Below are 26,181 nucleotides of genomic sequence, written 5' to 3' on the forward strand. Positions count from 1 at the left end.
CATCAAAAAAATGTTAACAAAAATAAAGATATTTTACTAAAGAACAATTTTCCTCATAAACTATTAAACAAAATCCTTAACAACTCTACACCTAATTAAAGTCAAAGAAAACCAAATCCATAAATTTTCAAAAATTCCTCATGTAAAAGGTTTGTCTGAAAGGCTAGCAGGCTAGCAGGAGTGGTTTTTGATGATGAGGTTAAAATAGCGTTCAAAAATGAAAATACCATCAACAAATACTTCTCAAAACTCAAGGATAAAACACCAAATGGTTTATAAAATACCCTGTTCTGATTGTCAGGTACTTAAAAACCACACAAAACATTTCAGTGTCCTGAGGATGACTTAATATATTATTATGAAAATGTAAATACGTTAATTATTCTGCTAGTTTTTGTACAATTTTATTAGTATTGTGTAGTTAAAGTTGATTCGTAGGGTTTCTTTAGGGTTCTACTTACGTTTGGTTTATTATTTTCATCTATAGTGTTTAGTTTTTAGGTAGTTCATCTTGTTCGAGAGCCCCATTTTGGCCCCAATTTAGGTTATTTAGGTTATATTATTGTAAATCCCTGTAGTTCTAATTTTCTAGAATTTGTATACTTGCTTGCTTTGACTGTCAGTATTCTCCTAAAATTATTGGTCTCTTTGGGCAAAAACAATGAAGATAATTCTAAATATTTCGAAACTGTTCCATCGGGTTTTAAAAAGGACGCGCTTCGTGACAAATCATTCAGTTTTAATTGTTTAGTCAGTTTTTACCTTGGAAACAATTAAACGACAGTCAAAGCGAGTTAGGTTAGTGTTTTTGACGTTGACAATAAAAGTGTGTTCCCGAATTTCGTTACAATTGGTGTCAGAAGTAAAGGATATTTGGAAGCTCATTTTAGTGGATGCCTTTAACAAGAAGTCAGGCCAAGATGGAGACCGAGAAATTGATGGAGCTGCTATTAAGGAAGTTTGACGAGCAAAAAGTAGAACAAGAAGAACGAGACCGTAAACAGAAGGAAGAACAAGAAGAACGAGACCGCAAACAAGAAGAACGAGACCGTAAACAGAAGAAAGAACAAGAAGAACGAGACCGTAAACAGAAGGTAGAACAAGAAGAACGAGACCGTAAACTGAAGGAAGAACAAGAAGAACGAGACCGCAAACAAGAAGAGCGAGACAAGAAACAGGAAGATTTACTAAAGACAATTAAATCTGACCTGAAGAAGGAAAATGAAGACCTGATAAGGACCATGAAAGATGACCTAAAGAAAGAAAATGAAGACCTGATTCGAACCATGAAAGATGACTTACTTAATTTAAAAAATAATCTTAAAAAGGAGCAGGAGGAACGAGACAGAAAACAAGAGGAACGAGTTTTACAACTTAAAGAAGATCTGGAGAAGAATCAGAAACAATTAATGACTAACTTTGAAGCAACAGTAGAAGAAGAATTGGGGCAAGTACAAAAAAAGATCCAAGAACTAGAGATGAAAGTAAAACGGACTCCTCTTCATCCCGATCCTGGAATGCAAACAATGATGAAAGTAAAGCCACCAAAATTCGACGGCAAAGAAGCTTGGAGTACCTATTTGAATCAATTTGAGGCCGCTGCTAGGGGAAATCGCTGGGATAACGAAGAAAAGGCAATCAATCTTAAGCTAAGCCTTAGAGGAGAAGCTACAGAAATATTAAGAATGGTGCCATCTGAGGATCAGCTCAATTTCGACGTACTGGTGCGTACCTTAGAGATGAGATACGGTGAAGCCCATCTACAACAAGTGTACCAGGCTCAATTGAAATCTAGAAGACAACAACCCGAGGAAGGACTCCAACAGTTTGAGGCCGATGTTGCTCGATTAGTAAATCTGGCTTACCCTTCAGCCCCAACAGAGTTCCGAGAACAAATTTCTATAAATTGTTTTATTGACGGAGTTCGAGATCCAGATACTAACCACGCTCTAAGGATGGCTCATCATAAAAGTATATCAGAAGCTTTGGCCCATGGACTAGAGTATGAGGCAGCTTTTCAAGCAACTAGAAGGCAGACACGAATAAGACAAATCAGAACTTCGGAAAGTGATCTCGAAGACCGCCTAAAGAAGCTTGAATCATTATTAGCGAGGAAACCTAAAAGACCATTGCAATGCTGGAATTGCAATGAGGAGGGGCACCTTAAACGTCAATGCCCCAAGCCTTTAAGAGATCCAAGGAACCAGGAAAACTTCAACTAGTCAGCTTTATGGGGCGCAAGCTGGCTGGGTGCTACCAAGCCCCACGTATAAGACTAAACCGGCTGCCACATCCTGGAGAGAGCTTGGTAGTACCGGGAAAAATATGCGGCCGTGAATGTGAGATGGTAGTGGATACAGGATCAAGTCATACTATCGTGAAGCCGAACATCGTAGCACACTGTAGGCTCTCAGCACCACCCAATTTAATTCTGGAGTCTGCAAATGGAAAAAGGATCCCGATTCTTGGATTGCACGAAGCTACAGTCACCATTGGCTTAACAACATTCCAACAGCCAGTACTAGTGGCAGAAATCATGGATGATGTCATATTAGGATTAGATGTTATGAATGCTCAGCAGTTTAAAATGGATGTATATAACCGGATATTGACGACGAGAAATGAAGAGATTTTTATGCACCACCTATATGAAGATAAAGTAAATACCAGAGTCGTTAAGTTATTCAAGGATGTTACTATACCAGGAAATTCAGAGGTGGTGGTTTATGCTACAACTGGAGGAAAAGAGGGAGAAACTGTTTTGATTGAGCCCATGGAAAAATGCAAACTATATGGTCAAGGAATTTTTCCAGCCAAGACGTTAACTACGCAGAAGAAATCTACTATTTTGGTTCGAATGGTAAATTTAAAAGGATATGATCAACACCTGAAACAAGGAGAGAACATTGGCGTATGCTCTGAAGTAGTGGCAGTCATGAAAAATGCTGATAGAAGTCGTTATTTAAACAGACCTTTTCCTGTATGTTTACAAAACCTATTTGAAGAATCTTCTGCCAATTTAACCATGGACCAGTGTAGTAAATTGCGACGTCTTCTTGAAGAAAATCAAGATGTGTTTTCCTTGCACGATAAAGACCTGGGAAGAACTGATTTGGTGCAGCATCGAATTAACACTGGAGACAATACTCCGATTAAACAAGCACCTCGAAGAATTCCGATAGCTAAACAAGGAGAAGTTTCCTCAATGCTTCAAGAAATGAGGACACAAGGAGTGATAGAGCCTTCTCAGAGTCCTTGGACATCTCCAGTTGTGCTAGTGAAGAAAAAGGATGGATCCACTAGATTTTGTGTAGACTATCGGCGACTGAATGATATTACCAAGAAAGACAGTTATCCCCTACCAAGAATTGACGACACCCTGGACACGCTATCAGGTTCACAATGGTTCTCAACACTCGATCTAAAGAGTGGATACTGGCAGGTAAATATGCACCCAGAAGATAAGGAAAAGACCGCATTCTCGACTGGAACAGGACTTTGGCAGTTTACAGTAATGCCCTTTGGACTCTGCAATGCTCCAGCTACCTTTGAGAGACTTATGGACACAGTTTTACGTGGAATGACTTGGGAATCATGTTTAGTTTATCTGGATGACGTTATCATACTGGGGAAAACATTTGAAGATCATTTGAAGAATATTCAAAAGGTATTTGTTAAACTGCGAGAGGCCAACCTGAAGCTAAGTCCTAAAAAATGTTGCTTATTTCAAAAAGAAGTTCGATACCTTGGCCATGTAATATCAGAAAAAGGTGTCAAGACTGATCCAGATAAAGTAGAGGCGATCGAAAAATGGCCACGACCCACTGACAAACACCAGTTAAGAAGCTTTCTGGGCCTTTGTACCTATTACAGAAGATTTGTAAGAAATTTCGCTAATCTTGCAAAGCCTCTACATAAGCTCACGGAGGACAAAGTGGTATTTAGTTGGTCAATAGACTGTGAAGAAGCATTTCAACAGTTAAAGAGAGCACTTTGCACATCTCCAATTTTAACATATCCGATTCCTGGACAAACTTTTATTTTGGATACCGATGCGAGTAATGTTGGAATTGGGGCCGTTCTATCACAAAAATATGAAGATGGCGAGCAAGTAATAGCTTATTTCAGTAAAACATTATCAAAACCAGAAAGAAACTATTGTGTCACTAGACGAGAGCTATTGTCAGCAGTAAAAGCTATTGAACATTTCCATAAATATTTGTATGGTCAACGATTTATCCTTAGAACCGACCATGCTTCGTTGAAATGGCTGTTTCAGTTTAAAAACCCCGAAGGACAAATAGCAAGGTGGCTTCAACGATTACAAGAGTATGACTTTACAATAGAACATAGGAAAGGCGCATATCACCAAAATGCCGATGCTTTATCGAGAAGACCATGTATTGAAACATGTCAACATTGTTTTAAAAAGGAATCAAAACAGCATCCAGAGATATTTACTTGTAATCGTATTGGCCTTCACAGTTCTAAAGAGTGGGATGTAGCTAGTTTAATCCAAGATCAGTGTGATGACCCAGTATTTGGTCTTATTTACGAACTGAAATCTCGAGAAATTTCAAAACCAGAATGGAAAGACATTTCTGACAAATCTCCAGAACTTAAAGCTTATTGGTCTCAATGGAATTCATTGGTTATAAAAGATGGAGTATTAAAAAGAGTCTGGGAGAGCGTAGATGGAAAAGAAAAGACATATCTGACAGTCCTTCCTCGAAAACGTATTCCGGAAGTCCTTGAAGCTGTTCATGGCGGTGTCGGCGGAGGACATTTTGGAGTTAGTAAGACCTTGGCAAAAGTGAGAGAACGGTTTTACTGGCTGAACAGTCATCAAGATGTTGAACGCTGGTGCCGACAGTGTGAGCAGTGTTCGTCAAGCAAGGGACCAAAAACCCGGACAAGAGGAAAGATGATGCAGTATCTTGTTGGTGCACCTTTTGAACGAATTGCCATAGACGTAGCAGGACCCTTTCCTACTAGTAGCTCCGGAAACCGATATGCTCTTGTTGCTATGGATTACTTTAGTAAGTGGCCCGAGGTTTATCCGATTCCAAACCAAGAAGCAACGACAGTAGCTGAAGTGCTGTTCCAGAACTGGATTTGTCGATTTGGTGTACCCAGAGAGATACATTCAGACCAAGGAAGGAACTTTGAGTCACAAATATTCCAACAAGTATGCCAGTTGCTGGGAATCAATAAGACCCGTACAACCCCACTACACCCTCAGTCTGATGGAATGGTTGAAAGATTTAACCGCACATTTGAAACCTATTTAAGGATGGTAGTAAACTCTAAGCAAACCGACTGGGATACCTGTATACAACCATTCCTATTGGCATATCGTTCTTCTATCCACAAGTCAACTGGAAAAAGCCCGGCAAAAGTTGTCTACGGTGATGAACTTCGTTTACCTTTGGACATTATTACTGGAAGACCCCATAAGTCTGAAACCCTGGAGGAGTACGTCGACCATTTACAAGAGCGTTTACAAATTGTTCACGAACAAGCACGGGATAAACTTCATCTAGAAAGTAACAGAATGAAATCACGTTATGACATAAAGGCAAATTCTACCGGTTTTAATCCTGGGGATAAAGTCTGGTTATACAATCCACGGAGGACGAAGGGCAAGTCACCAAAGCTCCAGAAGGATTGGGAAGGTCCATTCAATGTGGTCACCAGAATCAACGACGTGGTGTACCGTATCCAGCGACATCCGACAGCAAAGATGAAAATTGTAAACATCGTCCGGCTGGCGCCCTATCATGACTCAGGTGGTCCCATGTTTGATCGGGACGATCAAACTTGAGAGGGGAGCAGTATTATGAAAATGTAAATACGTTAATTATTCTGCTAGTTTTTGTACAATTTTATTAGTATTGTGTAGTTAAAGTTGATTCGTAGGGTTTCTTTAGGGTTCTACTTACGTTTGGTTTATTATTTTCATCTATAGTGTTTAGTTTTTAGGTAGTTCATCTTGTTCGAGAGCCCCATTTTGGCCCCAATTTAGGTTATTTAGGTTATATTATTGTAAATCCCTGTAGTTCTAATTTTCTAGAATTTGTATACTTGCTTGCTTTGACTGTCAGTATTCTCCTAAAATTATTGGTCTCTTTGGGCAAAAACAATGAAGATAATTCTAAATATTTCGAAACTGTTCCATCGGGTTTTAAAAAGGACGCGCTTCGTGACAAATCATTCAGTTTTAATTGTTTAGTCAGTTTTTACCTTGGAAACAATTAAACGACAGTCAAAGCGAGTTAGGTTAGTGTTTTTGACGTTGACAATAAAAGTGTGTTCCCGAATTTCGTTACAATATAATATGTTTATTTTTCAAATGCAATATAACAAAAGAAATACAAGTAAATTTAATAAACATTGGCAATAGATATATAATGCCCCCAGCCCTCAGGAGCTAGTACGCTGTGCGAGGACTTGCTGGTATTTTTTTTCGCCTTAATATAAACCTAAATTGCAAAACAAAACAAACAATCTAAACTATGAATCTATTGCAATTGCAATGCTATTTGCAACGCATAAAAATTAATTAAAACTCATAAAACTAATCAAAACAAAAAAAATCAAACAATTTAACAAAACATTTTTATAACAGGATTACCAAACTAAAGACCTACTGTATTTTGTAGTCCTTTGAAAAACTGTTATTACCGTACTGCACCAATGCAAGACACAGATCAAGATTAAAATTAAAGGGCCATATAAGTGGACATGTTAATTTCTAATATTTACCAAACCATCAATAAGCTGTCTATTTTGAAGGATAATAAATTTTTTGATCCTACTTTTAACCAATCCCAATGAGTTGCTACCTAGAATAACACCTCTCATTTCTACTGGTAAAAAATTATAACATCTGGCAAGAAGATAAGTAAAACGATGTTGCCCTATTGTCTTCCTAGCTCTAGTGGTTTGTGAGGAATTCTGTTGACGATTTCTTGTATTATATTGATAGGTAATTAATAAAATGTTTGACTTATATTTGTGTAAATATGTTAAAATATTATAAAAAAATATTTGACGAATATCGAAAATTTTTGTTTCACTGTACAGTAGATCTGAGGAATATAGTCTAGGTTTTTTATAAATAATTTTAATGATACTCTTCTGAACGATTTCTAGGCATTTTAAAAATACGTCTCTAGCCCCTCCCCATCCTAAAATTCCGTATTGAAGACGAGATTCTACCAAGGCATAATAAATTATTTTTAAATGCGAAATGCTTAATATTCCAGCTAAAAACTTAAATCTACCCAATAAAGATCTTAAGGTATTTGCAACGTTTTGTATATGAATATTCCACTTAAGTTGTTCATCCTAATACCTATTACCCTTCCTAATTAAAAACTGTTCATCCTAATACCATCCTATACCCTTCGTAATACCTAAATATTTTATGCTAGGTACTGCTGAAATATAAGTTATGTTATCGTTCAATTAAATATTTAACCTATAATAATTTGGAAGACCATCTCTGTATGATGAAAAACGCAGAAATTTAGTTTTATCATAATTCACACTCAATTTCCTGCTCGAAAACCAATTAAAAACATCCTTTAAAACCTCTTCTGAAATTCTTTTTACAATTTCCCAGTTTTTTTCGGTAAAAAATAAAACTGTATCATCCCCGAAGCTAATAATATCTGCTGAAAAATTTGTTTCCAATAAAGAGTTTAAGTAAATTATAAAAAACAAAGGTCCTAGTATAGTACCCCGAGGTACACCGCACTTTACAATTCTTGTTTCGCTAAAAATATTTCCTATGGCAACCCTTTGGGTACGACCAGATAAATAATTTGTAAATAATTTATGCGGTATTCCCCGTATTCCAATATTATCCAAGTCCTCCAACAGTTTATGGTGGTCAACTGTATCGAATGCCTTAGCCAGATCCAGGAAGACACATAGACAAGGATTACAACCATCGAGAGATTTGTAGATTTTTTTAGTTAAATTGCCTATTGCGTCTTGGGTACTAATGCCCTCGCGAAAACCAAATTGTCTGTTTGATATCAAGTCGTATTTTTTAATATAAGTCGAAACGTCGACATGTTAGTAAACAGGTTTCTGTTTTATTTCTGACCCCACCCAACAACCCTCGGCAATATAAAAAATTAACTCTTTACGTACCGTTTATAAAAAAGAACGCGCCAAAATAAAAAAAATCCACTAAAAGAGGTGCTGGTGAAGATGATATCTACAAACCGATGTTATGGTACTTTGATTTGATTGAATTTCTGAGCGACCATAACGTGATCGAATGAGACTATCGATGATGAGGGACAACAAGAAGAAAATGAAAAAGAGGTAAGTAATGAATATTTAATAAGAAAGAAAGAAAGAAAGAAAGAAAGAAAGAAAGAAAGAAAGAAAGAAAGAAAGAAAGAAAGAAAGAAAGAAAGAAAGAAAGAAAGAAAGAAAGAAAGAAAGAAAATGTGCTATATTACGTAAGAATAATCTTGTGTACAAGCATCCTACAAGCCAAAAAAAACAAAACAAAAATACAATTTCAAAAATTGACAAAACAATGAACAAAATTAAACACAAGAAGACAAAACTTTTTGAACATACTTGAATTAAAGATAACTAAATAAAACAACTTGAATTAAATATAACAAAAACTTAATCAATTACTAAATAAAGGTAAACTTGTTGACAAAACTAGAGAGGAAAAAAGGAAAAAAAACTTTCCAACATGTCCAAGGTTAAAACCTATCATTAAAAAAGTCATCCAGGTTATAATATGCCTTAGCCAATAAAAGCGTCTTTAATTCTCTTTTAAATTTCTCAACATCCGATATATGTCTAACACATAGAGAAACATGATTGTAATTTTTTTTTACTTGTGTAAATTAATGAGTTTTTGGTAAGGGAAGACGTAGGAATAGGTAGGGGAACATCATTTACACAACGAGTCAAATGGCCAGTGTCAGAGGATAGTTTGGGAATTTTGTGAATAAGAGCAGCTGTTTCTAAGATAAAGAGTGAAAAAAGAGTTAGGATTTTTTCAGAAATGAAGAGGGGTTTGCAAGAATCTCTTAACTTAGCAGAACACAGGTATCTAACTGCTTTTTTTTGAATAACAAAGACAATGTTAAGTAGCCCCTTATTGGTTAAACCCCAAAAAGGCAAGCCATACCGAATATGAGATTCAATAAGTGAAAAGTACACTGAACGTGCAACCACCCCTCCACGCTCCTCAGCAAACTGAACCATCTTGCCCTGCAGTTTCAATGAACTCAAGTCATCCACATACAGTAAAAATAACAGTGGTCCCAACACTGAACCCTGGGAAACGCCGCATTTTAGGGATCTAGAAGCAGACAAACGCCCCGACACTGTAATCTTCTGAGTACGATTTAATAGATAGGACTCAAGCCATCGCAACGCTACGCCCCTAAAACCATATTTATCGAGCTTAGATAACAGTATTCCATGATCCACACAGTCAAATGCTTTGGATAGACCCCAAAACACTGCCGCCGATGACTCTTCAGAATTCAAGGACACATAGACGCTCTCCAAAAAGTTTGAAATCCAAACTGATTTGCCGACAAAATGCCATTATGATGTAAAAAGGAGAAAATTCTGCTTTTTGCAAGTTTTTCAACTATCTTAGAGAGGGTAGACAAAATAGAAATGGGATGGAAATTCAAAGGCTGATCCAAATCTCCACCCTTATGAAGAGGGATAACCACTGCCTCTTTTAAACATGAAGGAAAAATGCCAATATGTAAAATTGTTTATGGCAGAAACTAAAGCATTTAAGTCTGAATCAGGCAAAAAGAGTAACAACCTCGAAGATATCTTATCAGCTCCAGATGATTTATGGTTTTTTAGGCGTTTGATTTCATTTTTTACTTCGGTAAGATCGACAGGATGAAAGAAAAATGAATGCTCAACCGACACTTGTTGAAGATAGTGTAAGGGATCAATTTTACTACGAATGCCCTTGAGCAAGATATTAGGTATATCACAATAATAGTCGTTTAAAATGTCAGGTCTTAACTCCGGTTCAGATACTTTTCTATGGCAATTTCTAAAATCATTAATAATCGACCACACTCTCTTTGCCTATTTGATGACATATTTAAGCGATTCCTATAATAGATTTTGCTGCTTTAGTTTTAGCTGAAATTCTAAGCCCTCTTGTAACCCATGGTTTTCGTTTCTTAGTTTTAAGCCTCATTTTAGGAAAGCACTGATTGATCTTATCACACAGAACTAAAAATTTAAAAAAAAGTAAATTCTATAGGTATTCAATTCTCTTTTTATAACATGTAATACAAACTATGACCTACTAAAAACCTAAATTATCTTGCCATAGGACTGAGCCCACATTGGTAAAATAGCCACAGAACTTTTCTCTAACTATTTTTGCATTATTTAAAATTTGGCCTTTTCTTCCTCTTTGAAGGCCATGCACTAAATTAGGGTCACACCTTTCTCCTAACTCAAGAGAATAATCTGCAGGAATATTTTCTCTATCCATACTTTCTGGAGGTGTGTAATTTTGTGGAGATTTTTTGCGAAGAAAATTATGTAATGAGCAACATGTTAAAACTACCTTGTCAATGTTTTCTATCTTCAAATTTATAGCAGTGTGGAAAACTCGAAATCGGGACATTAAAATGCCGAAATTATGTTCAATAGTCCGTCGGGCTCTGGATAACCGGTAGTTAAAAACTCTTCGTTCTCTATTGAGTGTTTCCATACTATATGGCTGGATAAGATCTGGACGCATTGCCTCATCACCAATAAACGTGTATGCAAGAGAATTTCTTTAGAATTGAGTATAGATTCTGGGATAGTCAGTTTTCAATCATTTTTGACTAGTTATCATAATCATTATTGGGTACAAAATGAAACTATTATTATTAAATGAGTTATGAGAATTTTCATTTGCATCAAAAATGCTTCAATTTTTTTTAAAGGTTTTCTTTACGTTGTATTTTTTTTAAATAAAATTGTTATGTTTTATTGTTTCAGGTTCGCTTAGAATCAGAGTTTTCCTGCTACACCATCTACCAGTCAGTCATCTACTCCGACTAGTGATACTGCTACTAGTGCCGTGCTACCTACCCGCATTGTAAATCGAAAAAGAAGGCGCCCCTATATAATAATGAAACAGCCGAAGTTGGAATTATTGAAGGAAGATTCACATGACCGATTTGGGAAACATATCTTCGAGCAGTCCATCCTGATCAACATAAGTTTGCAATGAAACTTATCTCTGATGTTTTATTTCAGACGGACTAATTATCCTTAAATAGTTATTCCAAAATTATAACTGAAGACCGACACCCTCTTCCTCAACAGTCTCAATCAGAAAGTAACACTTTAATCATCAAACCACTTTCGTGGCCCTTCGACACCCCCAATGGTTGTAAGTGTCAGCGTCCATCCTCAGGTAATTACGCCAATCATCTGGTTCAAGTTCACGTAATAATCTAACATGAGAAAATTCCCGTCTTTTTAACAACCATTCCCTCGACCAGTTTAGTCTTCGATTTTTTCGTTTATTTATGCTTTTTATTTATTTATTTATTTATATATTCAATTACAAACACCTTAACAGGTAATTACATGTAAGTGTTAAAAAAAACACAAATAATATGCAATAAGCTTCTAAATCAACATACATAAATCAAACAAAAAAGCAAGAAAATAAAGTAGCTACATATATTATCTAACTTATCCCCCTGTTCTTCTTATAACCTTATTTTTAAAACTATTACAAGACTCTCCCGTAAATAGATCATACGAACTATAGTGCGTATTATACAATTTTATTAGTTCGTCTGTTACCTCTAAATCCATAATTGGTACGGTGAGGTCGTTCATAGAAAAGGATCCTTTGACGTGTAACCCTATTTGGGACTTTTAATAATATCTATTTTACCGTTAAGTAATTTAAACAAAAAATAGATTCTGGCATTATTTTTTCTAATTTCCAAAGTTTGCAGCCCAACTAGCTGACATCTAATGTTATAACAAATAGTTTCGTAAGGGAACCTATGTTTATAAAGTTAAAATTTGCAAAACTTATGTTAAACTCTTTCTATACGATTAATATGTATGTTATAAAATGGTGACCAGACAATTCAGTTGTATTCTAAAACACTACGAACTAAACTATTGTATAAACATTTTATGGTTCTAATATCACTGATTTGATCACAATGCCTCCTAATAAAACCTAGCATTCTAAAACCCTTCAACGTGATGTTATCAACATCGTTTGGTTTCTAGCGTCTAACAAAGTCATTTTTCGTGAAACTCTTTGAAAGTAAGGTGCAAGTCGAGACAATATCTTTGAAAAAGGGTTTATGAAGTCTCTGACAGTTAACATCTGTTTTAAATCCACATATACTTTTTAGCAAAAACGCCAAACCTATGACGTTTGAGTCTCCTATAATGAGTGACTTCCTTACTGTCTCTGAATTTCTGGAGTTTGAAATCGGTCGTGTCGATGAGTTATATGGTTGGTCTGTAATTTCTCTTTGCTCCATCAGCTTCATGTTTGCTTTTGAGATTTAGTATTTCGCAATTCAGACTTTTTATTTCTTTATCGTTTTATCGTTTGGTAAAACATTGTGTCTGGACCGCCCTTTATACATGGAATGTGTTTAAAATTTATCATAGAATCTAAAAATTAATTAATAAATGGGCTGTTCTATTTAAAATAATAACGTTGACAGCTGCCGAGTCTTCTTGACGCACCCTGTATATTTTTCATAAATATGAAAAATGCAAAAAACTAAAGAGAATTGACCAAGCGTTTTCCAACTAGGTAATTCGTTTACCTGTAAAAGGTATTTTTCCAGACACACTGTATAAGAAAAAGTATTTTCTTCAAAGTATTTGTTGATAAATCCGGTCAGAGGTACAATTATAAGGTAACTAGTATTTTGTTACAACCATTAAATACACACATTTTTTGTTATTGCCTTCAGTAAGCCAAAGTTGCGTAATTATTTGCAATTTTCCCTCTCATAACATTTTTATTCATGTTATTGTATGATGTTTTTTAATTAAAAAAAAAAGGAAAAGTTGCAAATTTAGTAGCCATTAATTCTATAAAATATTTACTAACTCTTATCAAATAAAAGCATAACAGTATCATACTCAATTAAATGATATAATAAAAATAGAATTAATTAACAAAAAAAAACTCACCTTTCTTAACAATCTCACTCATCGAGTCCAACACCCTGGAATTCTCTTCAACAGATTGGCCGACTCTAATCACAAGATTCAGCAACTCTTCCACGTCACTTTGAGGAGTCAACATGCCGAATCTCACACACTTAAATCCATCCTGGCTTTCGCCCTCACTAAAAGCCGAGTCGGTAGACCTTAGAGCATCCACCAAGGACACGTTAAGATGGTTTAATTCATCTTTTATCTGATCCGTGAGGAGCTGCTCCCAACCTTCAGGGCAGTATCGTACGCCTCCCATACCTAAAAGTTGAAATATTTGTTGTATGTACGAATTACTTATACGACTAAAGTATATTCACAATCAAGAAACAAATATACACAAAAGCAATACAGAACAAATACAGGAAAACAAAACTGGATCAATAAGACCATAAACAAAACAATTTCTCAAAAGAATAAACTATTTAAAAAATGTCTCGAACAGCCAGAAAACAAATAAAGAGAGCAAAGAAAGACTACATTTCGAGACAAATAGCAAAAGGTCAAAAATTAAGCAAAAGTTTGTGGAACACCATAAACAACTTATGTAATAGGCAAGAATATAAAAAGAAACAAATAAAACTAAATTCAAGTGAAATAATAACAGACAAAACAAAAATTTCAAACTACTTTAACAACTTTTTCAAAGGCTTGCCTCTAAAATAAATTCAATAAATGTCACTTTTGAAGAAAATTAACGCAATGAGCAGTCGATATTTTTTTATGACACAACCCCACAGGAAGTAGAAAATGAAACTATTCAGTTAAAAACTAAAAAGGCTCCTGGATATGACGGACTAAAAGCCTAAGTACTACAAAAAATTTAAAAGCATATTTCAAGTCCCCTTTGTTATATTATCAACATTTGGTTTAGTAGAGGCACACTTCCAGAAGCACTTAAAACAGAAGTAGTTATACCGCTACATAAAAACGGATCTGAGGATAACGTTAATAATTACAGACCCAGTGTCACTCATATCAAATATCTCACAAATCATTGAAAAAATAATTAAAACAAGGATTATAAAGTTTTAACAAAATATCATGTGTTGTCTGAGAGCCAATATGGATTTCGTGAAAAAAAGTCTATAAAAGATGCCATATTAAAACTAACTTCAAGCCTGTATGATTCTCTTGACAAAAATCAACCAACGTTTTGTATTTTTGCAGACTTGTCAAAAGTATTTAGTAGATCACAAAATGTTGTCAAAGAAACTGGAAATGTATGGCATTCGCGCTATTGCTTCGAAACTAATTAAAAGTTATCTTTCAAATAGATCGCAAACAGTAAAAATAAATGGCACTTAGAGCGATTTCAGGAAAGTGACATGTGGCGTTCCACAAGGAACAGTATTGGGACCACTCCTTTTTATCTTACTATGAACAGTCTTTTACATTTATCCATCACACAAAAAATTCTAAGTTACGCAGACGATACCGTAATATTCTTAGAACATTGAATCCCTACAGAATACGCCTAGCTGCAAACCATAGGCGAGGTTTTTTGAGTTCACTATCTCTCAGACAATGATGTCAAATCGACTTTCCAATTTTTCATTCAATATATATTATTATTAATAATAACAGAATATACATTTTTGAGATAATGACAAGCTTGATCAAAATGACAGATTTTCAAAGCTCAAACCTCTTTTCAATGCTATAAATGAGAAAAATATGCGGTTTGGAATTTTTGGAGATTTGGAAAGGGTAAACCTATAAGATTTGGTTTCAAACTCTGGTGTTTATGCAGTTCAAATGGATATTTGTATAAATTTATTCCATATTCAGCAAAATCAAAAATAGAACAACCAGAACTAGGCTTGGAAGAATCATTTGTACTAAATCTTTTGTCAGTTGTCCAAGATCCATCCAAATACCAAGTATTTTTTGACAACTTTTTCTCCTCACATAAACTTTTTTGTTTGCTAAAACAAAAAGGTTTATTTGCTACTGGAACCATCCGAGAAAATCGTACTAAAAACAACAAACTGGAAATCATGAAATCAATGAAAAAAAAGAGAGGTTTCTATGACTATTTATTTGATGCGGATAATAAAAGTTTGATGGTGCGATGGAATAACATTTTAATTGTTACGCTTGCCACCAACACGTGTACCATTGAACCCTTGGTATCAGCGAAGAGGTATGGCAAGAAAGAGAAAAAGATTACTCCAATTCCACAACCCAAAGTTATAGCTAACTACAATCAACACATGGAAGGGGTTGACTTGCATGACAATAATATATCGAATTATAAATGTAGAGTAAAAGGAACCAAATGATGGTGGCCGCTTTTCACAAACCTTATGGATAGCATTATTGTAAATGCCCGGAAAATACAGACTACTAGAAACTAGAAAAACTAGAGTTCAAATCAAAAATTGCGGTTGCTCTCATAAAATATGAAACAGCCATTACCGCAGAAATGGAGCAAACACCAGAGGCGCAAAACTATTCTAAGAACTCAACGCTTGGCCGACCTTCAAAAAATGCGCTACCTTTTGCTGTGCAGTATTGTAGTATAAAGTATATTAGAGCATAAAAATTTATTTATGCTGCCTATACTCTATTTCAGAAGTGTGTAGAGCAATAAAACCTCATTAGGTATGCAAAAGTGGTACCTGGTGATCCACCAATATTTTATGCCACTACCTTAGTTGGGTATTAGTTTCAATGTAAAATTCTTTCTTTTCGTTGATTGCAGGTAGTGCCACCCGGTTTTGGGTCAATTTATGAGTTTTGCCCATTGTTACCCACTGATAAACATTGAAAACGGTTCGCCAAAGGCGTGCAACTGGGACTTGTTTTTTACCTTATAATTAATGTACTTAAATGCTATTTTATTTTAGAAAGTTACTTTTGTTTAAATGGAATAATATATTTTTTTCACAAATTTATTGAACATAATATGTAGAGTAAAACAGTTGAAAATGTCACTTTTGGATCTGGCACTTTTTGAACAGTGTATAACAATTTTAAATTATAATAGATTGTAGTCTTCTTCGTCATCTGACGAACTGTCATCACCTCTTGACATTATAATTAAAGGATCGACTGTCTGATCGATGAGGTTGTCAAGATCCCACATTTTGTCCTCTTGCTTAATTACATGCTGGACTGCTTTTCGCCAATTCTCTGGTGTCGCTTCCGTAATGGCTTGATTAAACAGTAGCTTAACATCTTTCATTTTAAAAGTCGTGTTTTGTCTTGCTACAAATCCTTTTACCTGCGCCCATATCAGTTCTATAGGATTTAGTTCGCAATGATATGACGTATGGCGCAGTACAGTTATATTATATTTTTCGGCTATATCTTCCACGGCGTATTTCATGAAACGAGTTTTGTGTAAGTTTGCTATTGCCAGCAGTTCTTTTTTTATCAAATTTGCTTCAAACGCAATACCTTTTGCAGTCAGCCAATCGATAATTTCTTGCTTTCTCCAACTTGAAGTTGGCGTCTTCTCTATTCGCCGTGAATGATAGCTTGCGTTATCCATAACCACCACCGAATTAGCCGGAAGAAATTTTATCATTTCACCAAAATAGTCCTCGAAAACGTCTGAGTTCATATCTTCATGGTAATCTCCTGTGCGAGTCGACTCAAAGGTTAGCAGACCTTCTTTTAAAAATCCCTCTTCGCTTCTAATATGTGTGATTATAAGTCTTTTTCCTTTTCCCGAAGGTACTTTAATACCCGTAGACAGGCCTTCTATGAAAGCTTGGCGAGCACTGGTTATATTTTTGTCTTGCCACATTTTTTGGACTATATAGCCTTCGTTAATCCACGTCTCATCAAGATAAAAAACTTTCTTTTGCTCCCTGCGGTACTGCTTGATACTTCTCAAGTATTGTCGTCTCCAACAAACAATTTCGTCGCTCTCCAGTAAAAGTGCTTTGCGGTTATGCTTTTCCCAGGCAAAATCCATATTTTTTAAAGTTTTCCATAAAAGTTTTCTACTTATCAACGGAATACTGTCATCTCGGCCACGCTCCATTAAAATTTTGTCTAGGGTGGGTATTTCCTTTTTAAAATAAAAAGAGTGAACTTTTCTTCGAATTATACATTTAGCATTTTCATCAAGGACTTTTGTAGGTCGTCCTGGCTTTTGCTTGGGAGATTCCACTTGACCTGCTACTTTTCTTTCCCGCAACAATTTGAAAATGGTGGACTTTCCAATTCCACTCATTCGAGAACATTTTTCAACAATTTCTTGCACAGTAAAACTAGGGTAATCGTGTTTTATGCAATCATGTACATTTAAAATAATAACTTTTTCACTCAGCGATAGTGGAGAATTTTTAGTACATCTTTTCGTTGGACTGAATACCTCCATTTTTTAAATATTGGGATAATAATATTGTGATTACACTACAGCGTAGCAGTGACTACTAACGTTTAAAATATGATTTAAAAGTATTTATAGTCTGTATATATTACCTGACCCCATTTTTGCATGTTACAAAGCGTTAAAAGATAGGTACCTATACAAAAAGATTAAAAGTATTTATTTAGTATTTAATCTCTTTCAAAATAAAGGCATTTAATCCGTGAAAATTAAATTCATAAATATTATAAGTACCTGCGCCTATGAACTACCACGAAATGTAGCCAAACAGAACGGAATTCCCCAGTTTATTGCTCTATACACTTCTGAAATAGAGTATAATACCCACGTTGCGTCAACGCAACATTTTTTTCATCAAAACAAAAAAAAATATATTTTGTTGGATTTTTTTTCTTAATTTGTATACTTTAAGTCATAATAAACAACTAAACCGTTTATAAAACTTTTATTTCTTTTATTTCTACCCTTGGGAATTAATGGGTTAATATCTTGACAAAAAATTATTAAGACTCCTTTGAAATTCCAGAAGATACGGGCATTATATTGATTACATAATAATGGGCGCCAACTATAAATATGTTGCTGGCAAACGACACGATATATGTTGCGTTCTCGATTTTGGTTGCTGGCTATCAACCAGATACTACCGTCATTTTTGCACACATTAATTTTGCGGCATTTCGGGTTTGAATAAGCAATAAACTTGCTAGATTATAATAATATACTTAATTACACATTTTTATTAATATTTTGGTATCCAATACTTAATAGATACTTTACAAATATACCGTCTTTTATAATATTATAACCTAGAAGGATGGCATAATTGACACTTCGATTTGAATTTCCTTTTTTCCAATATATGTGACCACTCCAGACTTCTTTATCATTTTTCAGCAAAAAGAGTTTTTAGTTTTAATATTAATTAAAAAAACGCACTAAAACCACTCAAAACATCCTTTTAATACTAATACTGTACGAAAGGTGTACCATCCAAAAGTAAACGAGCGCAGTTGTCAAATACCTTTATTGCGAGAATATTTCTGGGCAAAATCTACCGCGTTGCCGCTGTGTGTGGAAATTTGGTGATTTAAAGAATCCAAATTAAAAATATTAATTATTATTAGTGTTTAGTGTAAATATAGTACAAAATAGTTTTGGTTATTAAACGAGTTTCATCTTTCTTTTGCTTTATAATAAAGAATGCAATTCTGTTTCTGCTAATTATAATAATTTATTATATCACTCTATTTTCTTCTGTTAAACTTGAGTAATCACTGGCAACATGGAATACTAAGCATGTTTATCAACAAAATATCCCCTCTGCCCCCTGTGTAGATGTTGCTTTCAGTCCAAAGCAGCCAATGTTTATTCTAGTGTATTCAAAGTTACTTTTGAGAAAAATCGGTAATTTTGAACTCTTTGAGTTACTTCACGAGGAAACAAAGATAATGGATATACGACCGTTATATTCATTTACTCTTTTAATAAACGTAAAAAATAATAAAATTCAAAGTCGAAAGTCCTAAGTCAAATCAAAAGCTCTAGCACATCCCTACACCACCAGAAAAAAGAAAAATGAACATGCCAAAATTCCAAAAAGCAAAAAAGGTATTGGTGAAAGGCATTTTAAATATATCGCACTCAAACTCTTCAATATACTACCTAAAATCATAAGTGTTTTAAAAATGATTTGAATGATGATAATTGGATACAAAAAAACAAAAAGATCCATATTCCATAATTTGGTGAATAACTATTGAAATGTATTTTATGTATTATCTCCATCGGAGTTATTAAAGTTTTAAATAAAATTTTAGGCTTATTTATTGTATTAATGTTACTACTAGTAAAGAGTCAAAAGGATGTCAAGGACTTGATAAAAAAATTTCAAATCTGACTACAATATTGAAAAGTGTCCTATTCCCTAATGGGTTGAGTTTTACCGAATGTGACTTTTACTACCGAAATGTGACTTGTCAAGAGTTTCACAAACAAGTGGTAAATTAGTGCAGCTTATGTGAGTACCCGTTTTATTGCCCTTTTATTTTGAGGTGTTTTCTAGATATTTTTATATTGGCTCCACTGCATTTCTATAGTGCGTTGACCGTTGTTGTGCATGCAGGTTCGCACGCAACATATTTAGGTTTTGACTCGAATATAATATATTCTTCTTGTATGTTTCTTTGAATGTTGGACCGTAGCAGCAGTATTATGTGATCTATCTGAAGCGTTGGACTGTTCGAGTCACGGGATACTGCCGTCCAAGCTTTAGAGGTATGAATTCAGACGTGTTGCTTTGGAGTGGCTCAGGTTTTATACGTCAAGATGACTTGTCGAATATCAGGTGCCGCAAAGGTCAGTGCCAGGTCCAATTTTATATATATTCATATCGTGCGGGTGGAAAAAGACAACTTAAAAAGTATAATTTTTCAGTAGGTACAGCTAATTGAAGAATAGTGGCGTCGCACTCATTGTGAAAAATACCTATGTGACATCTCGCCATCTTATGAGAAGTAATTCAACTAAATGTGTAACATTTTTCTAGATTAAAGAAAATAGTTTTTTAAGCCTTTTGATACAGAAATCTCAAAAAAATGCAAATTTTGAGTTGTAAGAATCTTCTTCCACACGCATGAATTATATAATTTTTTTTCTAACTGTTCTACTCAACCTGAACTCCTCTATTCTGCACTAGTCTATACAGGTCTGTGGCAATTATATTACTTCATTTTTTTTTAAATCTAGTGTATCCTTCTCAAAAATTTGTTGCCATATTCAAGAAAATCTTTGTGTTATTGTAATTTAAGTTACCATTGTAATATATACTCAAGATTTGTATATCTTATATATTAAGTCATTTTTTATGCTATTGTAATATTTAAGAGTTATTAATTATTATGATAGCGATAATCAATGGTGTTTTTACTTTTACTAAAACATACTGAGTAATATTTCTTGATATTCAAATCCATACAATTAATGTAACACCAAACAACAAGCCTATTCAAGTCAGATTATAGTTTTATACATTAGAATATTGAAATATATTGAGAAATACACTCCATTTATAAAATACTGCTGGTTGGGTATTTATTTATTAATATTAATAATGATGCGGTATTGTATAACAAGCTTCCTTTTATGTTTAAGCAATTATCCTTGCATACATTTAAACATAAAATTAAAAGTATTCTCATCAAGAAGACGTACTACTCAATAGGTGAATTCGAAAATTATTATAACTTTGTATAAAAATTAGTGCAGTTGTTGAGTTAAACTTTTGAGTATCTATCTATTCACCTCTAATGTATTGTGGATTAACTTACTTCTCGTATTTTAAATTATAGCAGTATGAAGCATTTTATTCGTATTTTAGTTTTATAAGTTTATTTATTTATTTATTTCAATATACGGCAGAGCCAGTTTACAAAAACAAAATAGATAATACAAAATACTAAACAAAAGTTTTTTTTGTATTTACACTTATCATGTAATATTAGCTATATGGAAGTTAGTTTTCTTCCGTTGTCAATTAAAAATGAACACTTTGTTTTTTGAAATAAATTTTACTTTACTTCACTAAAAACAGGGTGTCTGGAAGGTAGGTGTAATCCATTAAGAGAATGACCTCAAACATTTTAAGCCAAAGATGTATAGGACGAAATCCGTTTTTAATTGTTTTATTGCATCTTTCTGAAGTTTCTATTTTTTGCTCTCAGTTACCAGAGATGCTTGGAATTCATGGAATTTGATTAAATTTATATTAAATAAAACGAAATAAACTTTGTAACTTATATATCAATTGTATTACCAATTAAGCGTGAAATGTAGGTATTTATTGAAAAATGATTTCGACCTATATACAGGGTGTCCCGTTGAACTTGTAAAACGTTTTAACTGGGATTAGGTCTTCCTATGGGCTATCGAAATATATCCTTGTTTTTGAGTTATAAGCAAATTTTAAAATTTTCCAAAGATTCTGACCAATTTTGTTCCAAAAAAATCTAAACTACGCCAATGACAATATCTGTCTAACTTTAATAACTTTATAATATTGTCCAATCATGAAATGACTTAGGACAGTAATTACTTTTTCAAAGTTCTTCTTTATTGTGGAAATAATACAGGGAGTTCCCAGGATTATTGCTTTTTCACTTAATTACTATTTGTTTTGCTCTTATACTGTAAGAGAAATAATGAATGTTTTATCGGGACCATCGGTTTAAAAACTTCCTTGTTTCATTCTAATTTCATAATAGTGAAAAAATATGCGGGTTTCTTATCTCATAAAAAAGTTGTACTTCTTGATATACTATGAAACACTCTTTTAGAAACAGTTAATAGTACGGACAACTATCACTAAAACCTACATTGGCATTAAAATCAATCTTTTAATACCTTAAAGACAAAAATTACAAAATAAAAACAAAACAAAATAAAACAAAAGTTATAAAATATTGTTTATTTAAGGCCGGTTAATACAAGAAAGGAACTAAGAAAAAGAATACTTGAGGCGACACGAGAAATTAATCAAGCAGGAACTGTGCGTCGATTAAAAAGACATTTTGTAAAAAAAGATGCAGAACTTGCATAAGAGTTTTTCCTTTTAAATAGGTGCAATAAGGCAATCCTTATAGGTGCATTAAGGAAACACTGAATAGAATAGAAAATAAGTGAAGATTGTAAGTTAAAAAAGGGAAAAAAATTAGACAGACAGACGCAGAAATAACAAGGCGCTTTCTTTAGTTGCTAACTCCAATATACCTGTGACATGTAAATATTATATTACGATTGCGCCATATATAGTTAAGTGTGAATTTTAAAGTACTTACCTGCCCAATCGGGAAGATCCACCAAAAACAAAACCGGAGAAGCGTCGACTATTTTAATAAAAGTTTCCTTATGGTGAATAGTTGCCCGGAGGATGACCAGTTGCTGTTCCAGACACTGGATAAATGCTTTGAACTCTTCCAAGCTCGGTTGTTGTCCCGCGATATTTTCAAAAGGGCAAAACCTCAAAACTACGCCAACATCATCTAGTTCACATATATCTATTGGAATCTGTAATGGAAAAATATTAAAGAAATAATACATGCTGTGGTCTAAAGCTGCCGAAAAGTTGGCCAAAAATCTAAAAATTATTGTTGAAAAATTTTTCCTTAAGGGTCTTCAGTGCATACTTTTGCAAAATAAGTACAGCTGGTATTCAGTTACGCTCTATTTTGCGCATGTCAATTGATTTTGTATTGTGATATGGAGAGTACTTCGAAAAGTAAGTTTCAGCGAATATCAATAAAATAGTATTTTGTGATCCTCTATACAGTGTGTCCAAGATAAGGATGTCTATCATGGAGATCTCGGCAGCTACAGGAGATACGAGGTTGATTAAATTAAAGAAAAGTTGCGCATTTTAGAGACTAACCATACGCCGTTTAGAAAGTTTTTGCTTTCTTAAATGCTTTCTTAAGAAGTTGACATTATGCATTTATTTATTTATTTGGATTGTAAATTCAAAGATGAAGTAACAACTTTCGGCTCTACTACTTTTAATAGATACTAATAATAGGTTACTAAGTTTCTTGTGTAGAAACTTAGTAACCTTAAAAGCAAATATATAACTTCACTTAGACTCAATGATTTCCACGAATATCGCAAAAGTAATTTTAGTCATGTTTTTCACGATAGATTTATGAACCTTAGTGTTTCTTTTTCTGAAGTCGAATTAAAATTTCTTAACAACATTTTAAAATTTAATCTTCCTACTAGAACCGACGGATGTGTTAGGGAAACATTGGCTGTAGAGGCTGAAAATGCTCTACAGTAGACGGATATATCAAATAAGAACATTTTAAGAGCAAGAATAATTTCCTTTTTAAATCAAAATTGTTTCCTTAACAATAAACAGAGAATAAATCAAAACAACAACAAAACATTAAGATCTATAAAAAAAAAATTAGGGACAACGGTATAGTTTTCACAAAAGCCGATAAGGGATCATGATTACTTGCCTTAAAAAGAGACGATTAGATAAATAAAGTAATGGATTTTCTAAACACAGAAAACTTTGAAAAGGTCGACAGAGATCCGACAGGTCCATTCTTTAATAAATTAAAAAAAAGTCTTAGACATGACCTTGGTAACCTTAGAATATTTTAATTCCACAAAACAAAAACTATATCCCATGAACCCTAAAACACCTCTATTATATGGGTTGCCAAAAGTCCATAAAACTAGTATGCCAATTAGACCTGTGGTTTCCTTTGTTGACTCCCCTTGTTACCAGTTATCATCTTGGCTTAACAACGTTCTTAGAAATGTCTCAAACCTCAAAGCGCCATATTCTGTAACAAATTCAGTGAATTTTGCCAAAAGCATTCAGAATGTTCACGTTCCAGATACAGCCCAGCTTATATCGCGAGACGTGAAAAACTTATTTACAAGCATTCCACCCGCTGATTGTCTGGTCTTAGTTAAAGATCTTCTCAGGGGGAAACTTGATTCACTTTTGGTGGAAAATCTACTTTTGCTCCTTTCTACTGTGTTAGATCAAAATTTTTTCCAATTTAACAACCGTTTTTTCAAACAAAAAGAAGGACTAGCAATGGGCTCTTGTTTATCGCCATTTCTTAGTGAAGTATTTCTTAGCAACTTAGAAACAAAAATAATGAGCAGTCATTTTAAAAATAACATCATCTTTTATAAACGGTATGTGGATGATATATGTTTGATTTGGAATGGAAGTGAGGTAGAGCTTACAAATTTCCATAATTATGTCAACTCTCTTCACTCTAAAATTGAGTTCACAATCGAACAGGAACAGAACAACACCTTACCATTCTTAGATTTATTACGTAAGAGGGAAAGAAATAAGATGTCCTTTGAAATATTTCGTAAACAAGCAACAACAGATAATATTATACAATATAATTCAACATCACCGTCCTCACATAAATTTGTTGCTTTCCATTCTTTATTTTACAGACTTTTTAACATCCCACTTTCTCGTGAAGCTTTTAAAAAAGAATTCCTTACTATGAAACAACTAGCAGTCAGTAACTTTTTCCCTCTTAAACCTATATATAAAATGTATTTTCAGTATGTGAACAAGTATAAATTTTCATTTAATTTTATCAGACAATAAACAAACTATATCATAACTTTTAGATCGTTTACTTATTTTGGACCAATTTCGTCACAACTATCCCGCTTTTTTTCTCCCTTTGGCATAACCCAAGCTTTTAAAACCAATAATACCTTAAAAAGACATCTAATTAAAACTAAAGATAAACTACCCCCGCTATCTTCTCCAGGAGTTTATGAGATTAGGTGTAAAGAGTGCCCTGCAGTGTACGTCGGCCAGTCTGGTAGGAAGATTTCTACTAGGATTAGTGAACACGAGGCCCAATACAATAAATTTAAAAATACCGAAATCACAGTGACCAGATCAGCTTTTGCTAATCACCTTCTCGACTCCAAACATGATTTTCCTGACAGCCAAAATATAAAAATACTGCATCAATGCAACAAAAGTAAAAAACTACACTTGTTGGAGACAATGGAGATTAGTAAAGCTTTTAAAAGCCCAGATCTGTCCTGTGTTAATGAAAGGTTTGATTTTGATGGCCACCTAGTTTTTAACAACCTCAAATAGTTCTAGACTCTTAAATAATGGTTAGATTTCTAAAATGTATAAAGTGATTTGATTGTTTAGTTGAGTTCTTTGTACATAGATAGTGCCACTTTATTGTAATCATTGTTTACTTGTATGTCAGGTGTTTTGTGTATGTCATGGTAAGTTTTTGTTGAATTCTCCTTTTTTCGGGTTACATAATTTTAATTATTGTTTAAGTCTGATGATGCTCTAGTCGAGCGAAACATGTAACCTTCGTTATTTTATTCAATGTATTTGTGATGCTGTAGATTTCGTGTTTTTTACCTTTTATAAAAGTGTATGACCAGCATCTTTGGGGTAACGGATGAATTTTTCGAGTTAAAAAAACTTTCTTAAGAAGGTCACAACCCACAATGAAAATATCTCTAACATACGCTAAGAGATGGCGTCACCAAACGTGTAGTTTCTTGTTGCCAAATTAAAATATCAGGCATTTTTTTGGTCAACAAAGTCATATGCCACCTCAAAAGCAACATGGCCGCACAGAAGCAGGTGTCTGTTAAACGTAGTCTGTGTAAAAACGAAGTTTCTAGTGCTAGTTCGGAAAGTGATTTCGATTCAGATAATAGTGTAAGGGACCGAAATTATAATCCCGATGATAGGCAGCACCGGTTCTTTCACGGACGACGATTTATCGGTAAGTAAACAATATTGTGGCTTATGACCGTCTTGCTCTTTTTTGTTGTGGCATGTGCCTTTTTACTACGATATTGTCATAAACTTAGTGTTTCTGGATTTAGCCAATTCTAGTAATTTATTTCTGTCAGAAAATAATAAAGTAACTATGAAATAAAATTTTAGAACACCTTAGCCCTTATTGAGCTAGGCCTATTTCTTAAAAAATGTATTACCCATTTTATGTGGCTTATGACTTTTTTGAGTCGAAAAATATTATTCAGTATTTGTCATGTTAAATTTTTTT

The 26,181-nt window shown here is 33.9% G+C and overlaps 2 protein-coding genes across 2 annotated transcripts in view; one reads left to right on the forward strand and one right to left on the reverse strand.

The window, feature by feature from the left end:
• The window catches only part of LOC126737387 (pyridoxal-dependent decarboxylase domain-containing protein 1), a 70,740-nt gene that overhangs the window by 19,644 nt on the left and 24,915 nt on the right, over positions 1-26,181 (reverse strand). The window contains exons 9-10 of the mRNA XM_050442270.1: positions 22,420-22,648; positions 13,213-13,497 (exon numbers count right to left, since the gene is read on the reverse strand). Of these exons, the coding sequence (XP_050298227.1) occupies positions 13,213-13,497; positions 22,420-22,648 (514 nt within the window). The remainder of the gene's footprint in view (positions 1-13,212; positions 13,498-22,419; positions 22,649-26,181) is intronic.
• Positions 373-7,339, forward strand: LOC126737394 (trichohyalin-like). Its single transcript, XM_050442285.1, has 2 exons — positions 373-974; positions 1,095-7,339. The coding sequence occupies exons 1-2, from the start codon at positions 894-896 to the stop codon at positions 2,220-2,222; spliced, it is 1,209 nt and encodes a 402-aa protein (XP_050298242.1). The 5' UTR covers positions 373-893; the 3' UTR covers positions 2,223-7,339.

This window comes from Anthonomus grandis, chromosome 6, assembly GCF_022605725.1.
Source record: "Anthonomus grandis grandis chromosome 6, icAntGran1.3, whole genome shotgun sequence".
Classification (NCBI taxonomy): Eukaryota; Metazoa; Arthropoda; class Insecta; order Coleoptera; family Curculionidae; genus Anthonomus; species Anthonomus grandis.